At 50.9% G+C, this 22,479-nt stretch overlaps 1 protein-coding gene across 4 annotated transcripts; it reads left to right on the top strand.

Annotated features, from left to right (window-relative positions):
- Positions 1 to 1,843: 1,843 nt before the first annotated feature.
- SYT3 (synaptotagmin 3) lies at positions 1,844 to 18,078 on the top strand. 4 transcript variants are annotated; one of them, XM_032487743.1, is made up of 11 exons: positions 1,844 to 1,955; positions 2,877 to 3,007; positions 4,589 to 4,754; positions 8,622 to 9,147; positions 11,373 to 11,760; positions 11,971 to 12,189; positions 14,856 to 14,976; positions 15,166 to 15,337; positions 15,447 to 15,579; positions 17,245 to 17,312; positions 17,512 to 18,078. In XM_032487743.1, the coding sequence occupies exons 3-10, from the start codon at positions 4,604 to 4,606 to the stop codon at positions 17,308 to 17,310; spliced, it is 1,776 nt and encodes a 591-aa protein (XP_032343634.1). In that variant the 5' UTR covers positions 1,844 to 1,955; positions 2,877 to 3,007; positions 4,589 to 4,603; the 3' UTR covers positions 17,311 to 17,312; positions 17,512 to 18,078. The 4 variants fall into 4 exon arrangements, with proteins under 4 accessions (XP_032343634.1, XP_032343633.1, XP_032343635.1 ...); XM_032487742.1 differs by lacking the exon at positions 1,844 to 1,955 and adding an exon at positions 2,187 to 2,246; XM_032487744.1 differs by lacking the exon at positions 1,844 to 1,955 and adding an exon at positions 2,193 to 2,246 and having other exon boundaries at positions 4,584 to 4,754.
- The last annotated feature ends 4,401 nt before the right edge of the window (positions 18,079 to 22,479 follow it).

Below are 22,479 nucleotides of genomic sequence, written 5' to 3' on the forward strand. Positions count from 1 at the left end.
TGTCTGCTTTGTTCCAGGCAAATCCTTGGTGCCCAGAACAGTGCCTGGCACTCAGTAAATGCTCAGTAAGTATCTACCAATGGCTGCATGGATTGAATTGAATGAATGCCTCTCTTTCTCTTCTGGTTCCCTGTCAAGTGCTCTGCACTCTTCTACATCCCCAGTGGTGATGACAGGAAAGAACCTCAAACTTTCCAGATGCAAACAATGTAGTGGCTGTACACAAGGAGTCTAGATTCAGACCACATGGCTTTGAATCTCAACTCTGACATTTCCCAGCTGTGTGACCTGGGGCAGGGCACGTCCCCTCTCTGAGCCTCCGTTAGTCTCACTTGTAAAATGCAGTTAAAGAGTACCTGAGCAAATTCATGTAATTACTAATTACGACAACACTAAACATTAACCACTTACTCTAAGCACCTCTCTTGAATTTAATTTTATCCTCAGAATAACATCGAAGTGGAATCTGTTTTTGTTTTTTATTTTTTAACGGAGGTGCTGGGGATCGAACCCAGGACCTCATGGGCACTAGGCATGAGGTCTACCACTGAGATATACCTGCCCCAGAATCTGGTTTTTTTTTTAAATTAGTCTCATTTACAAATGGGGAAATTGAGGCATAAGAACGCAAGTCATCTGTCCAAGGCCACAAATGACGAAAGAGCAAAGCTGGGATTTGGACTAGGGGCTCCCACTCCCAAAGTCGCACGCATGGCCAGTGCGCCACGGCCGCCCCCTGACGCCTGGGTGCCTCTTTGGGAACACGTCATGGGATTCTGGCAAACCCATCCATGTATACCTCTCTGAGTGTGTGTATTTCTGCAGACTCCTTCTGTGTGTCTCTCCCTATGGAACAGAGCTGCCTGTGGACCCTGCGGTGGGCATGGGGGGAGGTCTGGCTGTAAGAGTGGTATTTGGGGTGCCAGCACCTGCATGCACATATCTGTGGGCTTGCCCCACCCCCACCCCCACCCTGTGCAAGCTTCCCTGGGTGCAAATGTAGGTCTATCTGGGAGAATGCAAGAAGTACAGAGGATAGCATTCAGAGTGAACCTGGGAGGTATTTCCAAGAGATTCAACATGACTGCGAAATGTATACATAGGCAGCAACTGGGGAGATCATCTAATTAAAGGGAGGGCCTAGGGAACTCGTCTTAAAGTTTGCAGAAGCAGCAGCAATTTTTTACTTAGATATTATATTTTATGGGTGTCACTGGGAGGCAGGGGGCAGCACTGAGGAAGATTGGGGGACCTCCAAGCCATCCCTGAAATCTGCCACTGAGGCTACGGAGCTCTAGATCTTCAAGGGATTTGACCTCTGCTGGCCTCAGTCGTCTCCTCCGTGAAATGGGAATAACATAATTGTACCCACCTCACAGGGCCAAAGTGAAGATTAAATGAGAGAATGCTTTCAAAGCACTTGGCTTGGTGTCTGGATCACACTGGCAATTATCATTAACCGCTGTTAATATACCACTAGAGGTGTACATGCTGCTTTAAAAAAATATTAAGCACCTACTTGGTGCCAATGTTCCGTCTATAGTGACTGTTTTTTCAAACCTCTGGGTCCCTTAGGAAACAAGTTTATTGTCTGGATTTTGTTGATGAGGAAACTGGAACTCAGAGCAAAGAGTGAGAGGTCACAAAGGCAGAAGCCGGTCCAGGAAGGATTCAAATCCAGGTCCTTGCTTCTATCTCCACACGGGGCTGAGACTTGAGACCGCTGATTCTGAGGCTCTGCCTCCCTTCCCATCATCAGCACTCAGAGGTCCTCCGAGAGGACTTGAAGTCCTGGGTCCTCTGGAGAAAGGGGCTGGGGGGCCGAGACTCCTGGGGGAGGAGGGAGAAGGAGGGATGGATTCCTGGATCTAAGAATGAAGGAGTTGGAATGTCAGTACCCTGGGTCCTCGGGGAAGAGGTGACTGGGATCCTGGACTTCTGAGTCTGAGAGATGAGTGAGTGGGGGGCCGTGACCCCTGGATCCTGGGGGAGCAGAGGGTCATGATCTCAGATCTCGGCATCCTTGGCTGTGGAAGTGAGCTGGGTCTCTGATGCTGGGTCCCAGGAAACCTCCCTCTTTCCTCGCTGCAGCCGCGCGATTTCGGCTTTCAAGCCGCAGGTTCCGAGGGAAAGAAGGAGGGGTTGCAGGGGGAGGAGCCGCGGACCTGCGACAGGGGCGGGGGGAGGAGCCGAGCGGGCACCGCGGCCGGCTCGCGGGGCTGCTGCGGCTGCGGCGGCGGCTCAGGGTGAGTCCGCTCCTCCCCTTCCCCCTGCCACAGCCCCCGCCCCAGCCCGATCCTGGGGGGCAGCCCCTGCGAGTGGGGGCGGGGATAGGTGCAGAGGTGCGCGAATCTCCGGCCGGGGAGTGGGAGTGCTGCAGCGCTTGCTGGCCGCCCCGGGGGAGGGGCAAGTGGCCCTGGAAGGGGGGGTCCCGAAACACCTGGGTGTACCCCAACCTCGCCCACCGATTCCCCCGGGCGTAGGGATGGTTTACCCACTCCATGGCCCCTAAGAACTTAGGACTCCGCGGCCTCTCGAGGTCCCAGACATCATTCCTCTCCCCTGCAGCGCCTTGGGACCCCGGCATCTCCTAACCCCCCCACCTCCAAAAAAATTCCCATCCTCTCTGCAGCCGGGAGAGGCATTAAGGACTTCAATTCCCATCAGCCCTTGCAGCGTCTGGCCTATGAAGCCGCAGCAACGCGAGCGCAAGGCCTGCCGGGAATTGTAGTCTCTAAGCTTAACGGGAGCTGGGGGCCCGGAGGTGGGAGGGGGTGGCTGGACCTCCCGGGGGTCGCCTGGGGTCGAGCAGCTGGCCCGAGTAGGACAAGATGTGAGGCTCGAACTGAGCTTTTTCTCACGGCCGCGGCCTCCAGACCCGGCACCCCCTCCCACCACCTGGCTCGTGGGGACAGGTCCGCAGCCCCTTGTCCACTCTGCAACCCCCATGGGCTACCGCCAGCCGCCGCCTCGGCTGCCATCCAGGACACGGCAGGGATAAGTGCAGGTGAGTCTGACCATGACTGTCTCGGAGTCCTGGCCTTCTGCTGCACCCCACGACACCTGTCCTTCTGTGAGCCCCGATCTGTCCATCTCTGATTTCCTCTGCACCCTCCTTCCAGTACATCTCTGATGTCTAGCTCCAAACCATGTGTGGCTAATTCCCCTTCTCCCCACAGCCAGCTCTTTCTCTTGGTCCCCTTTCTTTTATGGCCACCGGCATCCAATCTTCTTTCTGCACCCATGTCTGTCCTCCCAGCCCTCCTCTGTATCCTTTTGTCCACCTGTGATCTCTGGCCCTTATCTGGCTGTCCTTTATCTCTGCATCCCATCCATTCTCCCGTCCACTGTTTGTCTCGCAAAGATATTTCTGTCCATACTCTCGCCTGGCACTTATCACTGCCCCTCTGTCCGCCCATCTCTCACACTCCCATGAATTATACACCAGCCCATTCTTTAGGGCTTGTCCATCCCAAGTATCTCTAACATTCTCTCTGTCTGTTCATGTGTTCCTGTCTTCTGGGCCCCAGTCTGTCCTTCTCATTACCTCAGTCTACCCTCCCCTCATCTCCCCCTCTCTCAACTTGGTCCCCATCTCTGCATCCTTCATCTCCATCCCTCCCCAGCCAGCACCACACATTATCATCTCCTATCTCTCTCTATCCCCATCCATCCCTCTCTCTGTCCTCTCCCTGTCTACACCTTCCTGTTCCTTGGAACTGCCTAGCCCTTTCCCACTCTGAGCCATTGCTTATGCTGTTCCTGCTGCTTTGAAAGCTTTTCCCTGTTCTAGCCCGACTACCCTTGCCTGGCTCCATCTCACCCTTCAGGTCTCAAAGAGCTCCCCCAACTGCCCACCTCCAGGTCCCTTGGTGACACATCTTCCAACTGTTTCTTTAAGAGCACTTCTCACAGTCTGAGAACTGTGTGTTTATGTGTGTATGTTTGTTTGTGTGTGTTTGTTGACTTGCTTACTCTTTGTCTCCTCTCATTGGAATGTGACACCAGGAAGCTGGGGACTGCATGGGGTTTGTCCCCTGCTGGATCTGCAGCAGCCGGCATGGTCCCTGGCATGTAGTTGGTGCTCAATGAATATTTATTGAAGGCAAGAATGAGGAATGGCTGTTCCCTTGCCTGCCCACCCCTAAATACTGTCTCTTCATCTATGCACCCCTAATCTTTGTCTCCTTGTCTGTCCATCCCTTTATTTGTGCATCCTTAATCTCTGCCCCTTGACTGGCCTTCCCATTCTCTTCCTCCTTGTCCATCTGTCTCTATTCTCTGTCTTCTCTACACGCCACTCCCCAACCCCTTGCTTGCCCAAGCCCTGTTACTATCTTCTAGCCTGTCTACCTTGAATTTCAGTCCTCTGGTCCATTTGCCCCTAATTTCTTTTTTCTTGTCTACTCCTCCCTTAATCTCCACCCCCTTGTCCATCTAACCTCAATCTCTGTCCCCTTGTCATTTTGCCCCCAATCTCTGTTCCCTTGCCTATCCTTCCTTTTCTGTCTCTTTTCACCCTTTACCCACCCCCTCTCCCTCATCCCATTCCCCATCTGCACCCTTGCCCGGCCCCTCCCAAGCGCAGGACCCGCTGGCCACCATGTCAGGAGACTACGAGGATGACCTCTGCCGTCGGGCACTCATCCTGGTCTCAGACCTCTGTGCGCGGGTCCGAGATGCCGACACCAGTGACAGGTGCCAGGAGTTCAACGACCTGCGAATCCGAGGCTATCCCCGGGGCCCAGATGCAGGTCAGCACCCCCAGCCATCTTGGCCAGCCCCCTGCTTCCACTACTACCAGGATTTTCAGAGTCTCAGAGGAGAACACATTCAGTTTTCTGTTCCTGGTGGGGCCAGTTCCTCCTAGAGTCTTGCCTCCATCCTGCCTGTTGCTGGTCCCCCAAACCTCTCATCTAAGGAGAAGGAGCTGTGTGGTCCATTTGACCTTGACCTTTTGGATTTCACTCTGTGGGCCTCCTGCTCACCCTCCCCCACCCCCAACCCCACTGCTACCATATATCCCCTTCAGGCATCTTTGAGCACCTCACATAGCTACTTAGAAGCTCAGGCTCTCGAGTCAGCCTGACTTGTCGGGGTTCAAATCCCACCTCCTCCACTTAGTAAATGGATGGCATCTTCTGTACCTCAATTTCCTTATCTGGAAAATGAGAATAATAAAAGTGACTACTTCCTGGGGCACCTGACAAACTCAAATGATATATCAGGGGTGAAGTGCTAAGAACAAGTTGAGCACACAGTGGTCATTCAACACATGTTGGGATGTCCTTACTGAGCATCGAGTGGGTACCAGGCAGTGTGCGAGGTCCATTATGTATTTCATCAACTGCTCACGACGGCCCTTTGTGGTCCCTATAATCCCTATTTTCAGAAGAGGAAACAGGCTCAGGAGGGTGGTGATTGGCTCCAGGTCACTCAGCTAGGAAGCAGCGGGGTTCTGAGAGCTAGAAGAATCATGAGTGCCCTCGTCCAGATGAGGAGTCTGGAGGTAACATGAGCTGGAAGGTTACACCAATGCTCACACTTGCTGAGGGCTGGGGTGGGGCTCAGTATCTCACTTGCAGGATGTCCGGGGGACCATGATGAGGAACGAGGTCCAGAGAGCACTGTCTCAAAGCCTGTACTCAGAAGAGCCAGATTTTTTTTTAATATTTTTATTTTTTATTTTTATCTATTTTTTTCTTTTCTGGGGGGGGTAATTAGGTTTGTTGGTTTGGAGTTTTTTTTGTTTATTTAATGGAGGTACTGGGGATTGAACCCCATGCATGCTAAGCATGCACTCTACCACTGAGCTATAACCTTCCCACCCCTAGATTTTAACCCCAGGAAGTCTAGTACACTACTGCAATTTGGGGGGGGGGGTGTCCCAAGACCACCCTCAGGTTCAGTGATCTCTAGAAAGACTCACAGAACTCATAAAAGCTGTTGTACACACATGGTTACATTTTACAACAGGAAAAGGATGAAGATTAAAATCAGCAAAGGGAAAAGAGGCATAAGGTTGGGTGCAGGAGCAACCAGGCGGGAGCTTCCACTGGTCCTCTCCTGATGCAGTTATGCGGACAGGGCTTAACTCTCTCAGCAATGATGTGTGACAACACACACGGAGGACTGCCCACAAGGGATGCTCACCTGAGCCTCAGTACCCAGGGTTTTTATTATGGCTCAGTCATGTAGACATGGCTGACAGCCCACGTGCTGACCTGAGGCTCAGCCCCTCCAGAGGTCAAGCTGATATCACGGGGTCCAAAGACCCCACCATCAATCGCATTGTTACCTAGACCATCTGGTGTGGCCCAAGATTTCTCAGTTAAATAAAAACCCTCAGGCAGAACATTCTAAAGGCTTAGAGTTTCACCCACAGGAGCAATCAAGAGCCAAACGTTTCTTTGGGCAAGGTGAACATTTTGCTGCATAGCTACACTGCCTTGCCCAGCCCGAACAGCTCCCCATCCAGGAAGACAGGAATGCAGGAATGAGAAGTCTACCAGAGTTTGGAGAATTGACCTTTTGACTTGGAGAGGATCTGGGTCAGGCTGACAGTGGGGGAAAGTATCTGCTCAGTTTTTCTCCCCTTTCTCTTCCAAAATAGCCCCCTTTTCTCAATTCTTCCCATGTTCAGGAGGCTGGAAAGTCCTTGCTCTGGTTTCTAACAGGCCCCCAGAACTCTAAGCAGATGTCAATCTCTTCAAAAGGAACAGCCTATGGGGTATAGGGTGGGGTGTGAAACTCAGAGTTCTGCCACTGCCTACTGGATGGCCCTGCAGGGTCACTTCTGCTCTCTTAGAGCCTCAGTTTCCTTATATGTAAAATGGGATCAACCACCCCTGGACACAGTGTCATGAGGATTTGTGTATGGACCACTGACTTAGATTCACTGGGCAGTTCAGGACTGGAGGGCATCCCCTCACCACCAAGAGCCCCTTGATGTCACAGGACACAGCCGTTCCGCTAAGCTGTCCTTGCTGCCAGTGGTTGAGTTGCCTGCTCCTCCCCCCAGTTCCCCATGACTCATAGGCTGTACGGAGCAGGAATTTCCCCTGTGTTCTACCACACTGAGACCCAGGAATCCACCCTAAAACAAATTCACGTTTCCTTGAAAACCCCCACTCTTGGTACCAGTTATGGAATGAGCCAGAAACCTTCAGTTCAAGAGCTGGGTTGGTGAGGGGAGGGTACAGCTCAGTGGTAGAGCACATGCTTAGCATAGAGCACATGCTTAGCATGGACAAGGTCGTGGGTTCAATCCCCAGTACTGCCACTTCTAAATAAATCTTAATTTATACCACCCCTCAGAAAAAAATTTTTTTAAAAAGACAAACAGGGAGGTGGGTATAGCTTAATGGTAGAGCACATGTTTAGCATGGATGAGGTCATAGGTTCAATCTCCAGTACCACCATTTAAAAATAAATGAATAAATAAATAAATAAATAAATAAATAAATAAATAAATAAATAAACATAATTACCCTCCCCCTGCAAAAAAAAAATTTTTTTAAGACAAACAGGGAGGTGAGTAGAGCTCAGTGGTAGAGCACGTGCTCAGCATGCTTGAGGTCCTGGGTTCAATCCCCGGTACTCCATTTAAAAAAAAGAAAAGACAAACATATTTTAAAAAGAGATGGGTTGTCCTTGGGTGTCTCTGAAATGCACATAAGCACATAGTAGGCGTTCAGAAGATGTCAGCTGTGGTGGCGGGGGTGTTGGGTACACATGGCAGCCCCAACAGGATTTCTTATTCTAAGAAAAACTCACACCTGAACTGCCACATGTTGGGAAATATCAAGGTGTGATAGCATAATGGTGAAGACAGCAAGTTCTGGAGCCAGGCACCCCAAACACCAATCCTGACTCCCCGTTCCAGCTATAGGACTCTGTGTCTATGGTAACTTTGTGTCTCTTGGCCTCAGTTTCCTTGTGTGGAAAATGGGCATGATAATATTGCCAGCCCCCTAGGGGTTTTGCCTATAAAGCAAAAGCTAATGCCTATAAAGCACTTAGGTGCCTGGAATGTAGTCACCTCCCAATAAATGTTTGCTATTATCTTTGCCAGTCTGTGTTCCTTAAAACCACTATGGGAGGCCAGACTGATTTTTTTTCTCATTTAACAAATGGGGACTGTCTAGCTCAGAGAGGTTAAGATATGTCCCCAAAGCCACACAGCAAGCTGGGATTTGAACCCTGACCTGACTAACTGTGCCATGCAATCTCTTGTCTCCTTGACCATCTCTGAGCCTTTTGGGTAAACTTGGCCCTACCTTGGCTGGTGTATCTGCTTATACGGAGGCAGTGGGGGCTAGCAATCAAGAGAATAAAAAGAGAAGAAAATCTGAAGACAGACTGCCAGCTCAAATCCCCCATCTGTCATTGACTACCTGTGCAGCCTCATACAAGTCACTCAACATCTCTGTTTCCTCATCTTTAAAATGATTATCTAGAAAGGCCCCCCTTGTGGAGTCGTGGAGTTTATACTAAGTAATCATATACAGTGCTTAGGACAGCGTGTGGCAAATCCTCCAGGTTAGCTCTTTGGGGACAGCAGTGGGAGGATAAACTCTGACCCCACCGTGACCCCTGACCTTTGTCCTCACTCTCTCCAGACATCTCCGTGAGCCTGCTGTCGGTCATCGTGACGTTCTGTGGCATTGTCCTTCTGGGTGTCTCTCTCTTCGTGTCCTGGAAGCTATGCTGGGTGCCCTGGCGGGACAAGGGAGGCTCGGCGGTGGGCGGTGGCCCCTTGCGCAAGGACCTAGGCCCTGGGGTCGGGCTGGCAGGCCTGGTAGGCGGCAGTGGACACCACCTAGGGGCTGGTCTGGGCGGCCATCCCCTGCTGGGGGGCCCCCACCACCATGCCCACACGGCCCACCATCCGCCCTTCGCTGAGCTGCTGGAACCAGGCAGCCTGGGGGGCTCAGACACCCCTGAGCCCTCCTACTTGGACATGGACTCGTATCCAGAGGCTGCAGCCGCCGCCGTAGCCGCTGGGGTCAAACCAAGCCAGACATCTCCTGAGCTGCCCTCTGAGGGCGGAGCAGGCTCTGGGCTGCTCCTGCTGCCCCCCAGTGGGGGGGGCTTGCCCAGTGCCCAGTCGCATCAGCAGGTCACAAGCCTGGCACCCGCCACCAGGTGAGACAGGCTACTGGGCTGGGGATCCACTTGGAACTTCTGTTCCTATTCTGTGTCCTTTCCCATCTAGGACTCTCCTGAGTCCTGGGGGAGGAGTGGCCTGGAGGTCCAGACCCTTGAGGCCCGGGGAAGGAGGAAGCTTGGGGCGTGGACTCCTGAATCCTGGGGAAAGAGGAGGCTGGGGCCCCAGACTCCTGGGTTTGAGGAAGGAGGGGTCTAGAAGTCCAGGCTCTTGGATCCAGAGGAAGGAGAAGAGGGACAAGACCTCGGGATCAGGAAGGTGAATGAGAATGGCAATTAGATCCCAAGTTCCTGAGGCACAAAGCAATTCATCTCTTTAACCCAAAGCCAGGATTAGCGGTGGGACCTGCAGGTCATTCATCCATTATTTCTCATTCTGCACGTGTCTGTTGAGCACCTAAGATGAGCTAGACCTAAGCTGGGTGTTGGGAAAATAGAGGTGAGCATGGCAGACAGACCCTGCTCTCATGTCACTCACAATCCAGGGGAAGTGGGTCCCCAGATGGGCTGTCCTGGACCAGCCAGGCAGGCCTGCAGTAAAGCAGAATAAGGGGGATGGGGGGCAGACCATGCAGGGTCTTGAATGCTAGACTGAGAGGTTGGGACTTGGTCTTAGGGCACTAGGGAGCCACAGAGGACTGTGAGCAGAGGTCAGCTCTGGGTGTAGAAAGACCTCTCTGGGGTCACACAGGGGACAGACTGGAGGCCAAGAGTCCAGGCAGGAGAGGACAAGGCTAAGCAGAGGTTATCGGATGGTGGAGGAAGAAACAAGGAGGAGAGTCAGGGGCAGAACTGGGGACAGATAGCTACGGGTAGAAGGGGGCAGGAGGAGGCAAGGACGGCACCCAGGGGTCTAGTCTGGTGATTGGCTGAATGGTGGGGCTGTCAGAGGATGTAGGAAGGGGAGTGAGTTTGAGGGAGATCCTGAGCTTACCTGGGTCTTGTTGATTTCAGGGCCCGGGGGAGCATCTGGGGAAAACTGCCTCCCAGAAGGTTCATGGGTGGTTCTTGTCCAGGGGCCTGACCAGGGCTTCATAGAAAATACAGTTTGAAGTCTCTGGGGAGGCCTTCCAGAGGTTGATGGATGCACTGTTTCAAATTCCTCTTTCCCCCATTATACAGATGAAGAAAGTGAGGCTCAGAGGCTGTTAATGACCTGCTTAAAGTCACCCTGGGACCATCCAGTGGCCCACTGATCTTTAGCTGAAGGAGTCTCACCCCCGCATCCCTTTCCATGGCTCGGTGCCCTCCCACTTCCCGCAGCCCCGTGCCTGCCTCTCAGCACAGCTGGGGCTGCCATGGCCAGTCATGGCTGCCAAGTACTGCCCCTAGCTAGGGGCCAGGGTGTGCTGGTCCATGCGGGAGAAGATGGATGAGCAGGGAACCATGGTGATGGGGAAATCTGGGAGACAGGAGGAAAAGGAATTGAGGGAGAGAGGGGTTGAGGATGGCTCCCAGTGTGTGACTTGCAGATCTAGGTGGATCCTGGGGAATTGGGAGAAAGAGTGGGTTTGGGAGAAGGTACTGAATCCAGTGGGGAACATGAGGGGTATGTGGTGTCTGATGGACAGACAAGGCCAGGGGCTGAACCAGGCTGGAACTCTGGAGACAGATTTAGCTCAACAGACACCAGGCTGTTGATGGTCATGGAAACCTGGGGCACAGCTTGTCCAGTCAGGAAAGGCGTGTGGGTGACAAGGGGAGGAGACAGTAAAAATGATTTAAGAATGGAGCTTTGGGCTTCCAGAATGTTCTACAAACACAGCCAGCCCAAAAAGGAAGTTGAGAGAGAAAGAACAGGCCAGGTGGAGCGATGGTTAGGTGGGAGAGGATGAGGCTGGAGCCAAGACAGGTTGGGGAGATTTGGAGAAGGGCAGATGGGAGGTCAAGGGGTCTGGATCCACAGAGAGTTTATTCTAGGTCACCTCTTGAAGTCAGGGGACTTCTAGAGGCTGGTGGGTGCATGGGTCTGGGCTAGAGCTAGCTTAGAGAAGGGGACAACCATCCCCTCATACAGATGGGGAAACTGAGGCTCCAAGAGTACAAGGCTCACCCTTGCTCAAGGTCACAGTGCACAAAGGTGGGGATCTGTGGCCACCTGGCTGTGGGGTTAGTGAGGGGGAAGAGGGGAATCTCCCAGGTCTTCAGATGTGGTCAACGATGGGAGCCACTGACCCCTCCTTGGTCTTCTCCACCCTCCGCAGGTATCCGGCCCTGCCCCGGCCCCTCACCCAGCAGACCCTGACCCCTCAGCCGGACCCGGGCAGTGAGGAGCGGCCGCCTGCCCTACCCTTACCCCTACCAGGCGGCGAGGAAAAAGCCAAGCTCATCGGGCAGATCAAGCCAGAGCTGTACCAGGGGACTGGACCCGGCGGCCGGCGTGGCGGCGGGGCCCCGGGCTCCGGAGAGGCCGGCGCGGGAGCGCCCGCTGGCCGCATCAGCTTCGCCCTGCGATACCTCTACGGCTCCGACCAGCTGGTGGTGCGGATCCTGCAGGCCTTGGACCTCCCAGCCAAGGACTCCAACGGCTTCTCAGACCCCTACGTCAAGATCTACTTGCTGCCTGATCGCAAGAAGAAGTTTCAGACCAAGGTCCGGAGTTGCAGGCTGGACATCTGGGTCTCAGGGAGGAGGGGACGGGGGTGGGGGGGTACCAACTCCTGGATCTGAGGGAGGAGGGGACTGGGGGTCTGGACCCCTGGGTCTGAGGGCATTGGGGTTGGGGGTCTGGACTCCTGGGTCTGAGGGAGGAGGGCCTAGTGCGCATGCTGTCTGTCTCCCTCCCTCGCCCACCCCTGTCAGGTGCACAGGAAAACCCTGAACCCCGTGTTCAATGAGACATTTCAGTTCTCGGTGCCCCTCGCGGAGCTGGCCCAGCGCAAACTGCACTTCAGCGTCTACGACTTTGACCGCTTCTCGCGGCACGACCTCATCGGCCAGGTGGTGCTGGACAACCTCCTGGAGCTGGCCGAGCAGCCGCCTGACCGCCCGCTGTGGAGGGACATCGTGGAAGGCGGCTCGGTCAGTGGCTCCTGAATCCCGCCTCCCAGGGACCGGGAACCCCTGGGTTTGCTTGCCGTCCACTTCACCACCTTATATCTCCTTGATCCTGGAGTTCTCTTTTCCATTTTATTTTATTGCAAACTATTGCAAACATGCAAGCAAGAGTAGAGAATTATATATTAGACCCCACACTCCCCCTGTGCACTTTGTCAAGTGTTAGCATGGTGTCTGGGACCCAGATTCCCCAACTTCTGACCCCCAACCTTGACGTCAGACGGTCACCATTGAGAAAACTGTAATAGACGCCCACATACCCACTAGCCAGCTTTAGCGAAACTCAGTGCTGTGACCCCATGATTTCTGCTCTCTGATCCCAGATTTCTGACACTCTAACTTCCTGACCCCAGAGTTTCTGGCTTTTGTTTTTCCAACTTCCTTTCCATTCCAACCTCCAGACTTTCCAATTCCCAGACTTCCTGAATCCCCAACCCCTCTGATTCCTGAACATTTGGTTTCAAACCCTTGAACTTCAAATTCTTTAATTTAATCGAATCCTTCGTTTCTTCATGGTCTCCACCAGAACCCTGACAGCCTGATTCCCCAAGCCTCTCAGATATCCTGGACTCCCCAGTATCCTGACATCTCCCCAGTTTTCCCAGCACCCAGATTGGAGGGCGCACCCCCCCAATACCTCCCCACTGGCCGCCTTCCTCACTTCCTGCAACCTCATTCTCCTGGACATCCAGTCCCTCCCAGAGCCCAGCTCCTTGGTCTTTCTTTTATTATTTTTTTAATCAATTATTTGTGTTGGGGGGGGATACTTAGGTTTGTTTGTTTGTTTGTTTGTTTGTTTGTTTTAATGGCGGTACTGGGGATTGAACACAGGACCTCGTGCATGCTACGCACACACTCTACCCCTGAGCTCTACCCTCCCCACCCCAGCTCCTAGGTCTTTACTGGGTGTCCTGACCCCTTCCACCCACCCAAACTTCAGACCCCCAACTCCTTGGCCTCCTCAATTCCAATCTGTGGGTTTTCCAACAGTCCAGCTCTCTGCAATCCGGGGTAGCTGTGTGTGTGTTTGTGTGTGTGTGTGTGTGTGTGTGTGTGTGTGTGTGTGTGTGTGTGTGTGTGTGTGTTGGGGGAGGGGCTGAACGCTGTCCTTATGTCAGGAGAGGGCTGATTTTGCCCACCTGGTGGCCCTGCTCACGGCCCTTTCTGTTTTTGAGCCTCAGTTTCTCCTGATGTACAACAACCTAATTGACCAGGTGAATATGGCTTTTCTTAAAATCCCCTTCAATCGCTTCTCGGCCTTTTGGCTAAGATGAAGTGTGGTATCTAAAGTCTGCTTCACGGGGCTCTCTGCAGCCCGCTTGCTTAGTCCTCAAGCCCAGCCTCTGAGAACTCTGTGCCTCATCGTAGGTTCCTGGTCCCCAGGGCCCCCCTCTGTCCCACCAACCCCCTCCCCACCCGAGGGTCCTCTCCTGCATTCTTATTTTTCTCCTTGTGTCACCGCTCATTTTCTCTCCTCATGATTGCCCCAGGTATCGCTCATTCTTTCATTTATTCCTTCATTCCCTCAACAGCTGGTTTCTTCAACATCCAGACCCCAGGGACTCCAGACAGTCCTGAGAGCCGCAGGTCTAGGTGGCCACACAGTTTGCTGTCAGGGGCCAGCGTTAGGGGACACCCAGGAGGAGTGTCTGCTCAGGGCTTCAGGGAATCTGGGAGCTTGTGGGAAGAGGTGACAGTTAAGCTGAGGCTTGCCAGCTGGAAGGGTATTCTAAGTAGAGGGAACAGAAATTGAGGGAAATGAGTGGAGAATCTAGGGACCTGGGGCCCCATCAGCATGATTGGGAAGTGAGGGGCTGAGATGAGGCTGAAGGACCAGATGGACAGACAGGTTGTATGTCCTGGCTGGCCCTGACCACTGCCCCAAGTCTATCTGTGTGTGTCAGTGTGGACGGTCTGCCTCCCTTGTAGCTACCTTCTGGTTCTTGGCTGTCTCCTGCCCTAAGACTGACCTCTGCCCCACTCTCTCTAGACCTCTGTCCCTCTCTGTGTGTCAGTCTCTCTCTGTTTCTCTCTCTCATTCTGGGTCTTTATCACTCTCTCTGGGTCTCCATGTCCCCCACCAACTCTCTGCCCCAACTCTCTGCATCTCTGGTCCTGCCCCCTGGATTCTGTCCCCTCCCAGGCTTCTGTCCTCCCTCTGGTCTATGCTTCTTCTCCCCCATCCCCCCCTCAAAGTCTCTGTACTGCCAGGTCTGGAGTCTTTGTTCCCTCTCCTTTATTCTGGGCTTCTGTCCTGCTGTCTAGGTCTTCCTGACTTTAGAACTCTGTGGGTCTGTCTTTCTAACTGTATCTCTCAGGGTTTGCATCTCTGTCTCAGTCTATTTCTCACGGTGTCCTTCTGTGTGTGTGTGTCCCTCCCCTGCTCCCCGCCACCCCCCAGCCCATGCCTCTTCCAATCTTCCCTGCAGAACAAATAGGCTTTGACGGTGGCGGGCAGCTGTGGCAGGGGAGTTACCGGGTTTGGCCCGGAGTCAGATTGTTAAGTGGATCGGAAACCTGAGCCCTGGATATCTGGGAGGAGAGCTGGAGGCTGGAGACGGGAGGGAAGTCAGGGGGAGACAGGCGGAGGCTGAGGAAGGGCATCATGGACCCTCTTGCCCCAACTGCAGGAAAAAGCAGATCTTGGGGAGCTCAACTTCTCACTCTGCTACCTCCCCACGGCCGGGCGCCTCACCGTCACCATCATCAAAGCCTCTAACCTCAAAGCGATGGACCTCACTGGCTTCTCAGGTGGGTTGCAGGAAGGCGCTGGCATCTGAGGGAGGAGGCGACGGCACTCCTGGGTCTGAGGGAGGAAGAGGCTGGGGGAGAAAAGGGTGGGGACCCAGACCCTTGGGTCTGGGAGAAGAGGGGTCTGAGGTCCGGAGGCAGATCTGAGGGAGGACGTCGCGGTTCAGTGCTCTCCACGCCCGCCCCCAGACCCCTACGTGAAGGCCTCTCTGATCAGCGAGGGGCGGCGTCTGAAGAAGCGGAAAACCTCCATCAAGAAGAACACACTGAACCCCACGTACAACGAGGCGCTGGTGTTCGACGTGGCCCCCGAGAGCGTGGAGAACGTGGGGCTCAGCATCGCGGTGGTGGACTATGACTGGTGAGGGGGCGTGGCCCGGGGCGTGGCCCGGGGCGGGGTGGCAGGGGGTGGGGCCGAGCCCGCCTCCCTACCTCTCCGGTGCTCAGCGACCCCCATCCCTGACCCCCAGCATCGGACACAACGAGGTGATCGGCGTGTGCCGCGTGGGCCCCGACGCCGCCGACCCCCACGGCCGCGAGCACTGGGCGGAGATGCTGGCCAACCCGCGCAAGCCGGTGGAGCACTGGCATCAGCTGGTGGAGGTGAGTGGGCGCCACCCAGGGCCCCTCACCCGGCCATTAGCGTCTTCATTCACTCGACGCACCACGTGTCTTTGTGGACTGCGGAGTCAGCCTGGGTTCGAATCCCTGCCCTACCAACTTTAAGCTGTGTGACTTACAGCAAGTTACTTAATAGAGCAGGGTTTTGCTTGTTTGTTATTTAAAGCAGGCTGTGAAAATTAGTAGATTGTGGTTTACTGGGCAGGGATCAACTTTTTTTTTTTTTTGAAATGAATAAGAAAATAAAGTTGAAATAGAACAGAACAGAAATTTTCACAGGGCGGCAGACCAAAGATCATCGTGTTAATTACCACCCCACCCCACCCCCGCCCAGTGATCCAAAACGTTTCGGAGTCTTGGAAGTAAAAGGAATCTGGATGGGGAATGGAGGCTGCCTTTTAGATTAGGGGTTCCCGGAGGGCCTCTCGGAGGAGGTGACATTTGAGGAGAGGCCTGAAGGTTGAGAAGGAATGGTCTTAGGTGCAAGTTAGAAGGAGATGATTGGAGGGAGAGTGCAGGGCTGCACATTTCTCCAAATCCGGGAGGAAGCAGGTGTCCGTGGTGAGCCTGGAGCAGAGAGGGAAGGGAAACAGGCAGACACAAGCCTTGTGGGTCACCTAAGAACCAGCCTGACAGTTTTTAAATTAAAAATTAATGCTCACTTAAGATCACTTGGTCAAGAGAAATTTTCAAACATTGCTGTTTTCGCATTTGAAACCAAGGAAAGCAAAGAAGTAGATTTGGAAACTATTCACGAATTTGCTGTCATTAAAACCAAGAAAGTAAAATTACACTAAATTCTTTGTAGGGTATAAATAAAACATTTAGATTTAAAATAATGTGAATTGCATTACACTTACTCTCCAAGTTTTTTCAATATTTTTTCAATTATTTTAATCTTATGGAAAAAACACTTTAAAAATACAGAAAAATCAGGTGCATATTTTGACTTTTGTCTTAGGTTCCTGAGCCCAGGAACTTACCTTTATCTAAAATTTAAAATAAATTTTAATTTTTAATAAATTTAAATTTTAGATAAATAAAATAAAAACATAAATATCATAAATGTTGTTTAAATTTTATCTAAAATGGCACAGGACTGGCCTTTATTTACAGTTCATCTTTTGCTCATCATGGGGTTTTTTGCATTAATTTTTATTTTTTTTTAAAGATTGCATTACACTAGCACTTATCTTGATCACTGAGTTTGGTGCACCTTACATTTTGTGCCTGGAGTCCATTCCTCACTTGGCCTCCTGCTAGTTGGGCCCTGCTTTGGACATTTCTCCAGGGAGGAGGTGGAGGATTTGAAGGCCTGAGAACTCAGATGTGAGTTTTGAAAAGATTGTGACTCTACTTAGGTGGACAGATAGACAGAGGCTCAGGTCCTCTGAGGCCCTGCAGGGTCTTCTCCACCACCCCAGTGGCCTCATCTCTCCTCACATTTCCAGAGAATTCCTCTTTGTGCCTCAGTCTCCCCATCTGTAGAATGGGACTATAATATACCATTTGTTCCATCTCTTCAGAGCCGAGCAGAAAAGAGAACTGTAAATGATGAAAACAGGTTTGATGTCTTACTATGTTGATGACTAGCAATTGTTTTGCCTCTGACCCCCACTCCCAAACCTTCTGGACTTCCCCCTTCAGGAAAAGACTTTGACCAGCTTCACAAAAGGCAGCAAAGGATTGTCAGAGAAAGAGAACTCCGAGTGAAGGTAAGGAACTCAGACCCAGGATGGGGGGCCTGGACTCCTGAGTCTGAGGGAGGAGGGGCTGGAGGCCTGGACTTCTGGGTCTCAGGACGGAAGGATGTAGGACAGGGACTTCTGATCCCTGGGGTGGTGATGGAGCTACAGCAAGTCATGGGCCCTCTCTCGGCCATCACTGATGTCTCCTCCCTGTCGGGTCCTGCAGGTCTGGCCTAGGCCCAGGATCGAACCAGACCCCCTGGGGACCCCATCCCTTCCTGCCCGGACTATGAATTCATCTCCTCGAAGCCATAATGTCCGAGCCGCGTGGTGCGGGGCAGCCCTGGGCCTGCTGGTCCTTCCACCCTTGGAGGCATGGGGGTGGGAGGCAGGCTGGCCCAGCTCCCTGTTTCAGGGTGGGGGACACTCAGTCTCCACTGTGTCTGTCTTCCCTTCCCCGGGGCTCTTCATCCAGGAGAGGGGCCATGCATGTCTGGGGGACCCCTGCCCCCCCAAACCCCTGTCTGTCTGTCTCTCTGTCTCTTTGCTGTTTGTACAAGACTTGGTGTCCTAACCCTCGTTCTCGCCGTGAATGTCAATGGACCAATCCTCCGTGTTCCCCTAGACACACAAACACACCTGTGTCTACCCTTTCTGTTCACCACACCCCGCGTCTGGCCGATCCTCCCCACTGCTGCTGCTATCAACGCCAGAATAAACATATACCGTGGGTCTCACTCCACCTGGGGCTCCTGTCCTTTCTGGGTTGGGATGCTGGGTTGGAATACCCGGGCTCTGCGTTCAAATAAATGTTTCATTCATTGGCTGGGTGATATTTGGCAACTTAATTGATTTCTCTGAGCCATAGTTCTTAAATTTCACGTTGGCCAGGACCACTGTGATTATAGGACACAAAATGCAACCCAAACTACTGTAAGCCACAGGCAGAATTGAAAGACGTTCATACATGGTGAGTTTGAGAATACAGAAGGACTTCAGGCATGGTTGGATCCAGGTGTTCAAGGAATTCTACTTTGTCCTCTGTTGACTTCATTCTCAGGCAGGTCTTTGCAATGGTAATAAATGGCCATTTGGAACTGCAGGCTTCTCATGCTGCCTCCCACTGCAGAAAATAGAATTCCCAACAGAAGGGGCTGAAATGGTAGAGATTTCTTCTGTTCACATAACAAAACTGTCAAAGATATGCAGTCCCAGGGTTGGTTCAGGTGCTCAACAATGTCATGCACTGGGTTGGCATCCCTAAGATTCGTTTTGCTTTCCCCTTGTGAGTACAAACTGTCTGCAGTGGCACTATGCATTCTGTTCTTACAGGGTGACATCTGAAACAGAAAACGTGGATGGGGCCTCTCCTTATGTGTTTGCCTTTTTCTCCCCAGAAGGGTTCTCCTTATTTATCATTTGCTGGAATTAGGTTCTATGGCCACCCTGGGTTGCAAAGCAGTTTGGAAAGTGAGCATTTGTCATTTCTAGTCTGTATCACGGAGTGTGGGCTTTGCCAATGAGGAAGCACAGAAAGAGGAATGATTTTTGGGTAGGAAATTAATAGGACCTATTGCAATTGCAAGAAATTAGGAAACAAAATTAGGATATTCTCCCTCTCTCTCTCTCTTTCTCTGCATCCTATCATTCAGGAAAAGTATTTGGATTGGTTCTGCTCAGGCCTTGGATAATCACCTCCAGCTCAGCATGTGTCCAGTTGGCAAACTTGCCCTTGGGCCCACCCCCTGCCATGGCTGACTCCTCCTCCCCTGCCCATCTCACCTGGATGGGCCCAGAACCCCTCAGGAACTCATCCCTTCTGGCCCGGCTGTGAATTCATTTCCTGAAATCATAACACTCTTTAGTAGAAAACATAGGGGTCCCTTGATTGGCCGCCCAAACAGAACCACATGGCAGCGCGTGGGACAGCCCTTCAAAGTACTGGATGCCCATTACATTCCACCCTCTGCTAGTCGATGTTAATTCACACCCAGTTGGCCTTACACACCATCTCAAAAAATTCTACCAGGAAAAAATGGTACAATCACTGTATTAGTTTGCTGGGGCTGCCATAACAAATTACCACCAACTGGCTGGCTGAAAGGAACAAAACGTGTTCTCTGATAGTTCTGGAGACCAGAAGTCTGAAGGCAACGTTCCAGCAGGGTTGATTGCTTCTGAGGCTCTGGGAGAGAATCCATACCATGCCTCTCACCTAGCTCCTGGTACCTGCTTGAAATCTTTGATGTTCCTTGGCTTGTAGATGCATCATTACAATGTCTGCTTCCATCTTCACATCACCTTCCCTGTGTGGCTCTGTGTCTCAAATCTGCCTCCCCAATTTCCTCTATTTTAACACACATATAACACTGATTTTTTTTTCTTTATTGCTTACTCTAACTAGGTGTACGTTTACTCTCTTTTCTCAAAGAGTGGGCTGCACTTTTCAAACCCTAATAAATGTCAAAGTTATAAAGGCACAATACCATTTGTAAAGTTCAGCTTAAAGGTAAACAGTGCAGCCTGTTAGCATCCACAAGAATTGCAAGTTGATTTTAACCTAATAAATATTCTGAAATTACTCCTAAGAAGAGAGTCCATCATGCCAAAGAAACTCATTCTTTAAATCAATGTCATACTCTGCCGGTTTCTTGCTCATACAATCTTTGATGATGCCACTAGCTTTAACAAGTTTATCTGGTACCCAAGTGAGCCTTGGAAGTCAGGCAGCCTAAACTCAAATTCCTCCTCTTTACATATTATCTCTGTGACTTTGGGCAAAGTATGTAATCTCTCTCTGCCCCAATTTCTTTAACTGTAAGATAGAGAAATGATAATGCCTACTTCACAAGAGCGTTATGCAGATTAAGTGAAAAAACGCACACGAGCCCCTTAGCATGGTATTTGACATATAGTAACTGACTCAAACGTTAGCTAATAACATGGGTAATAATGGTGATTGTAATTGCTAATAATTATTATTTATGATTAGAATATACTTGTACATTAGGATCTTCATAATTGTTTTCATATTGACTGACCTACTGTGTAAGTATCAGCTGTTCCAGACGGGAGAAAGGGGTTTCAATCCAGGGAAACAGAAGCAGGACGATTTTTATTACCAATTTGCTTGGAATATGCATAAGTTGGTTACAGTCATCAATGTGTCATTACATTTTTTTCTGCCTTTCTCTCTTTTTTTAATTTTTAAACTTTTTTTGAGGGGGAGGTAACTAGATTTATTTATTTGTTTATTCTTAAAGGAGGTACTGGGGACTGAACCCAGGACCTCATGCATGCTAAGCATGCGCTCTACCACTTGAGCTATACCCTCCCCCCTGCCTTTTTCTTCTAAGGACACCTGTCATTGGCTTTAGGGACACTTCTAAGTCCAGGATGATTTCATCTAGAAATCCTTAATTCAACATCTACAAAGACATTTTTTCCAAATAAGGTCATTTCACAGGTTGTGGGGTGTTAGGACATGGACATGTCTTTTGGAGACCACCATTCAACCTGCTACAACTAACTTGAAAAGAGTTTATCAGTTTCTTCTAAAGTGAAACATGAACTTACCATGTGAATGTGACTCTGTAATCTCACTCCCAAGTATTCACCCATGAGAAATAAAAACATGTATCTCCACATATATTCATAGCAACCTTATTCATGATAGCCCCATCTGGAAAATTGGAAGCAACTGAAGTGTTTGCTCATCAATAGGAAAGGGTAAATAAATTGCATGGCCATAGGATGGAATGCTACTCAGCAAAAGCAAAAACAAAAACAAAAAACTACCTACTGATACCAATAGCACCATGGATAAGTCTCAGAAGCAGTGTGTCTTGTGAAAGAAGCCAGACACAAAAGAATACAAATTGGATGATTCCATCTGTATGAAGTTGTAGGCAAGGAAACACTAATCCATAAGGACAGAAATCAGATTAGGGTTGCCTGGGGCCAAGGGAGTAGAGATGGGGGATTGATTACATACAGGTACAACGGAATCCTTTGGGATGTTGGAACTGTTCTGTAGCTTATTGTGGAGGTGGTCAGACACTGCATATACTTGTCAAAACTCATTGAAGAATATGCTTAAAACTGGTGCATTAAAATTTTTTAAATTGTGGCAAAATACACAACATGAAATTTACCATCTTAACCCTTTTGAAAGTACAGCTTGATTAGTGTTAGATACATTCACATGGTTGTGCAAACAATCTCCAGAACTCTTTTCATCTTCCAAAAATGGAAACTTTATACTCATTGTACAACTCTTCATCCCCCCACCCCTCCCTCAGCCCCTGGCAACCACCCTTCTACTGTCTCCATGAATTTGGCTACTCTAGGTACCTCATCAGATAAGTGGAATCACAGCATTTTCCTTCAGCTGTAACAAATGCACCACACTACTGCAAAAATAGAGGGAATTAGCAGAGAGCTATTAGGGCGTAGGAAATTAGGGTACATGGTTCTCATTAGGGTATATGGTTCTCATTAGGGTATAAGGGAGCTTTCTGTACTTTTCGCTTTTTTTTTTTTCTGTAAACCTAAAACTGATTTAAAAAAAGAAAACCTATTAATTTTTTTAAAGAATAACAGATGCCGACCAGGCAAAACACCACAGGCGCCCATTATACAGGTCCACAGCTGCAGTCGGTGTCCAATTTAACAATAGTTTGCACGTCTAGGGGTGATTATGGAGATTGGAAGGAATAATGAAAGTGAATGCCCTTTGCATATTGAAGTATTTGTGACCAAGGTCATTCATTATTCCTGGGCACACAGTTTCTTTCTTCCTGTGTTACACACAGTTCTCTAGACGTTCGTTATGACTGCTAGTGCAGAGATGTAGCCAATCAAGAGTGGCTCGCCAGGGACGTCACCAGTCACCAAGGCCTCCAAGGGGCCAGCACACTGTGGCGCCCTCTGGCGGAGGAAAGGGAGGCTGTAACCGAGAGAGAGCCAATCTGGTCAGCTGACTTCGGCAGAGTTCCAGTGCCTGGTGCAACACCCCTCACGCCCCCTGGCGACTCAAGTCACTTTCCATCTCCAGAAACCCGACCAGGAGCAAGAAATGCCGAGAGAAAAGGAAGAGCAAAATTCCCTCGCATCCAATCAGATACTGGAATTAACTCAGCAGACATCCAATCAGATGAGCGGAGCCAACCAAACAGCGCAGGTGTCCAATTAG

This window comes from Camelus ferus, chromosome 9 (genome assembly GCF_009834535.1).
Source record: "Camelus ferus isolate YT-003-E chromosome 9, BCGSAC_Cfer_1.0, whole genome shotgun sequence".
NCBI lineage: Eukaryota > Metazoa > Chordata > Mammalia > Artiodactyla > Camelidae > Camelus > Camelus ferus.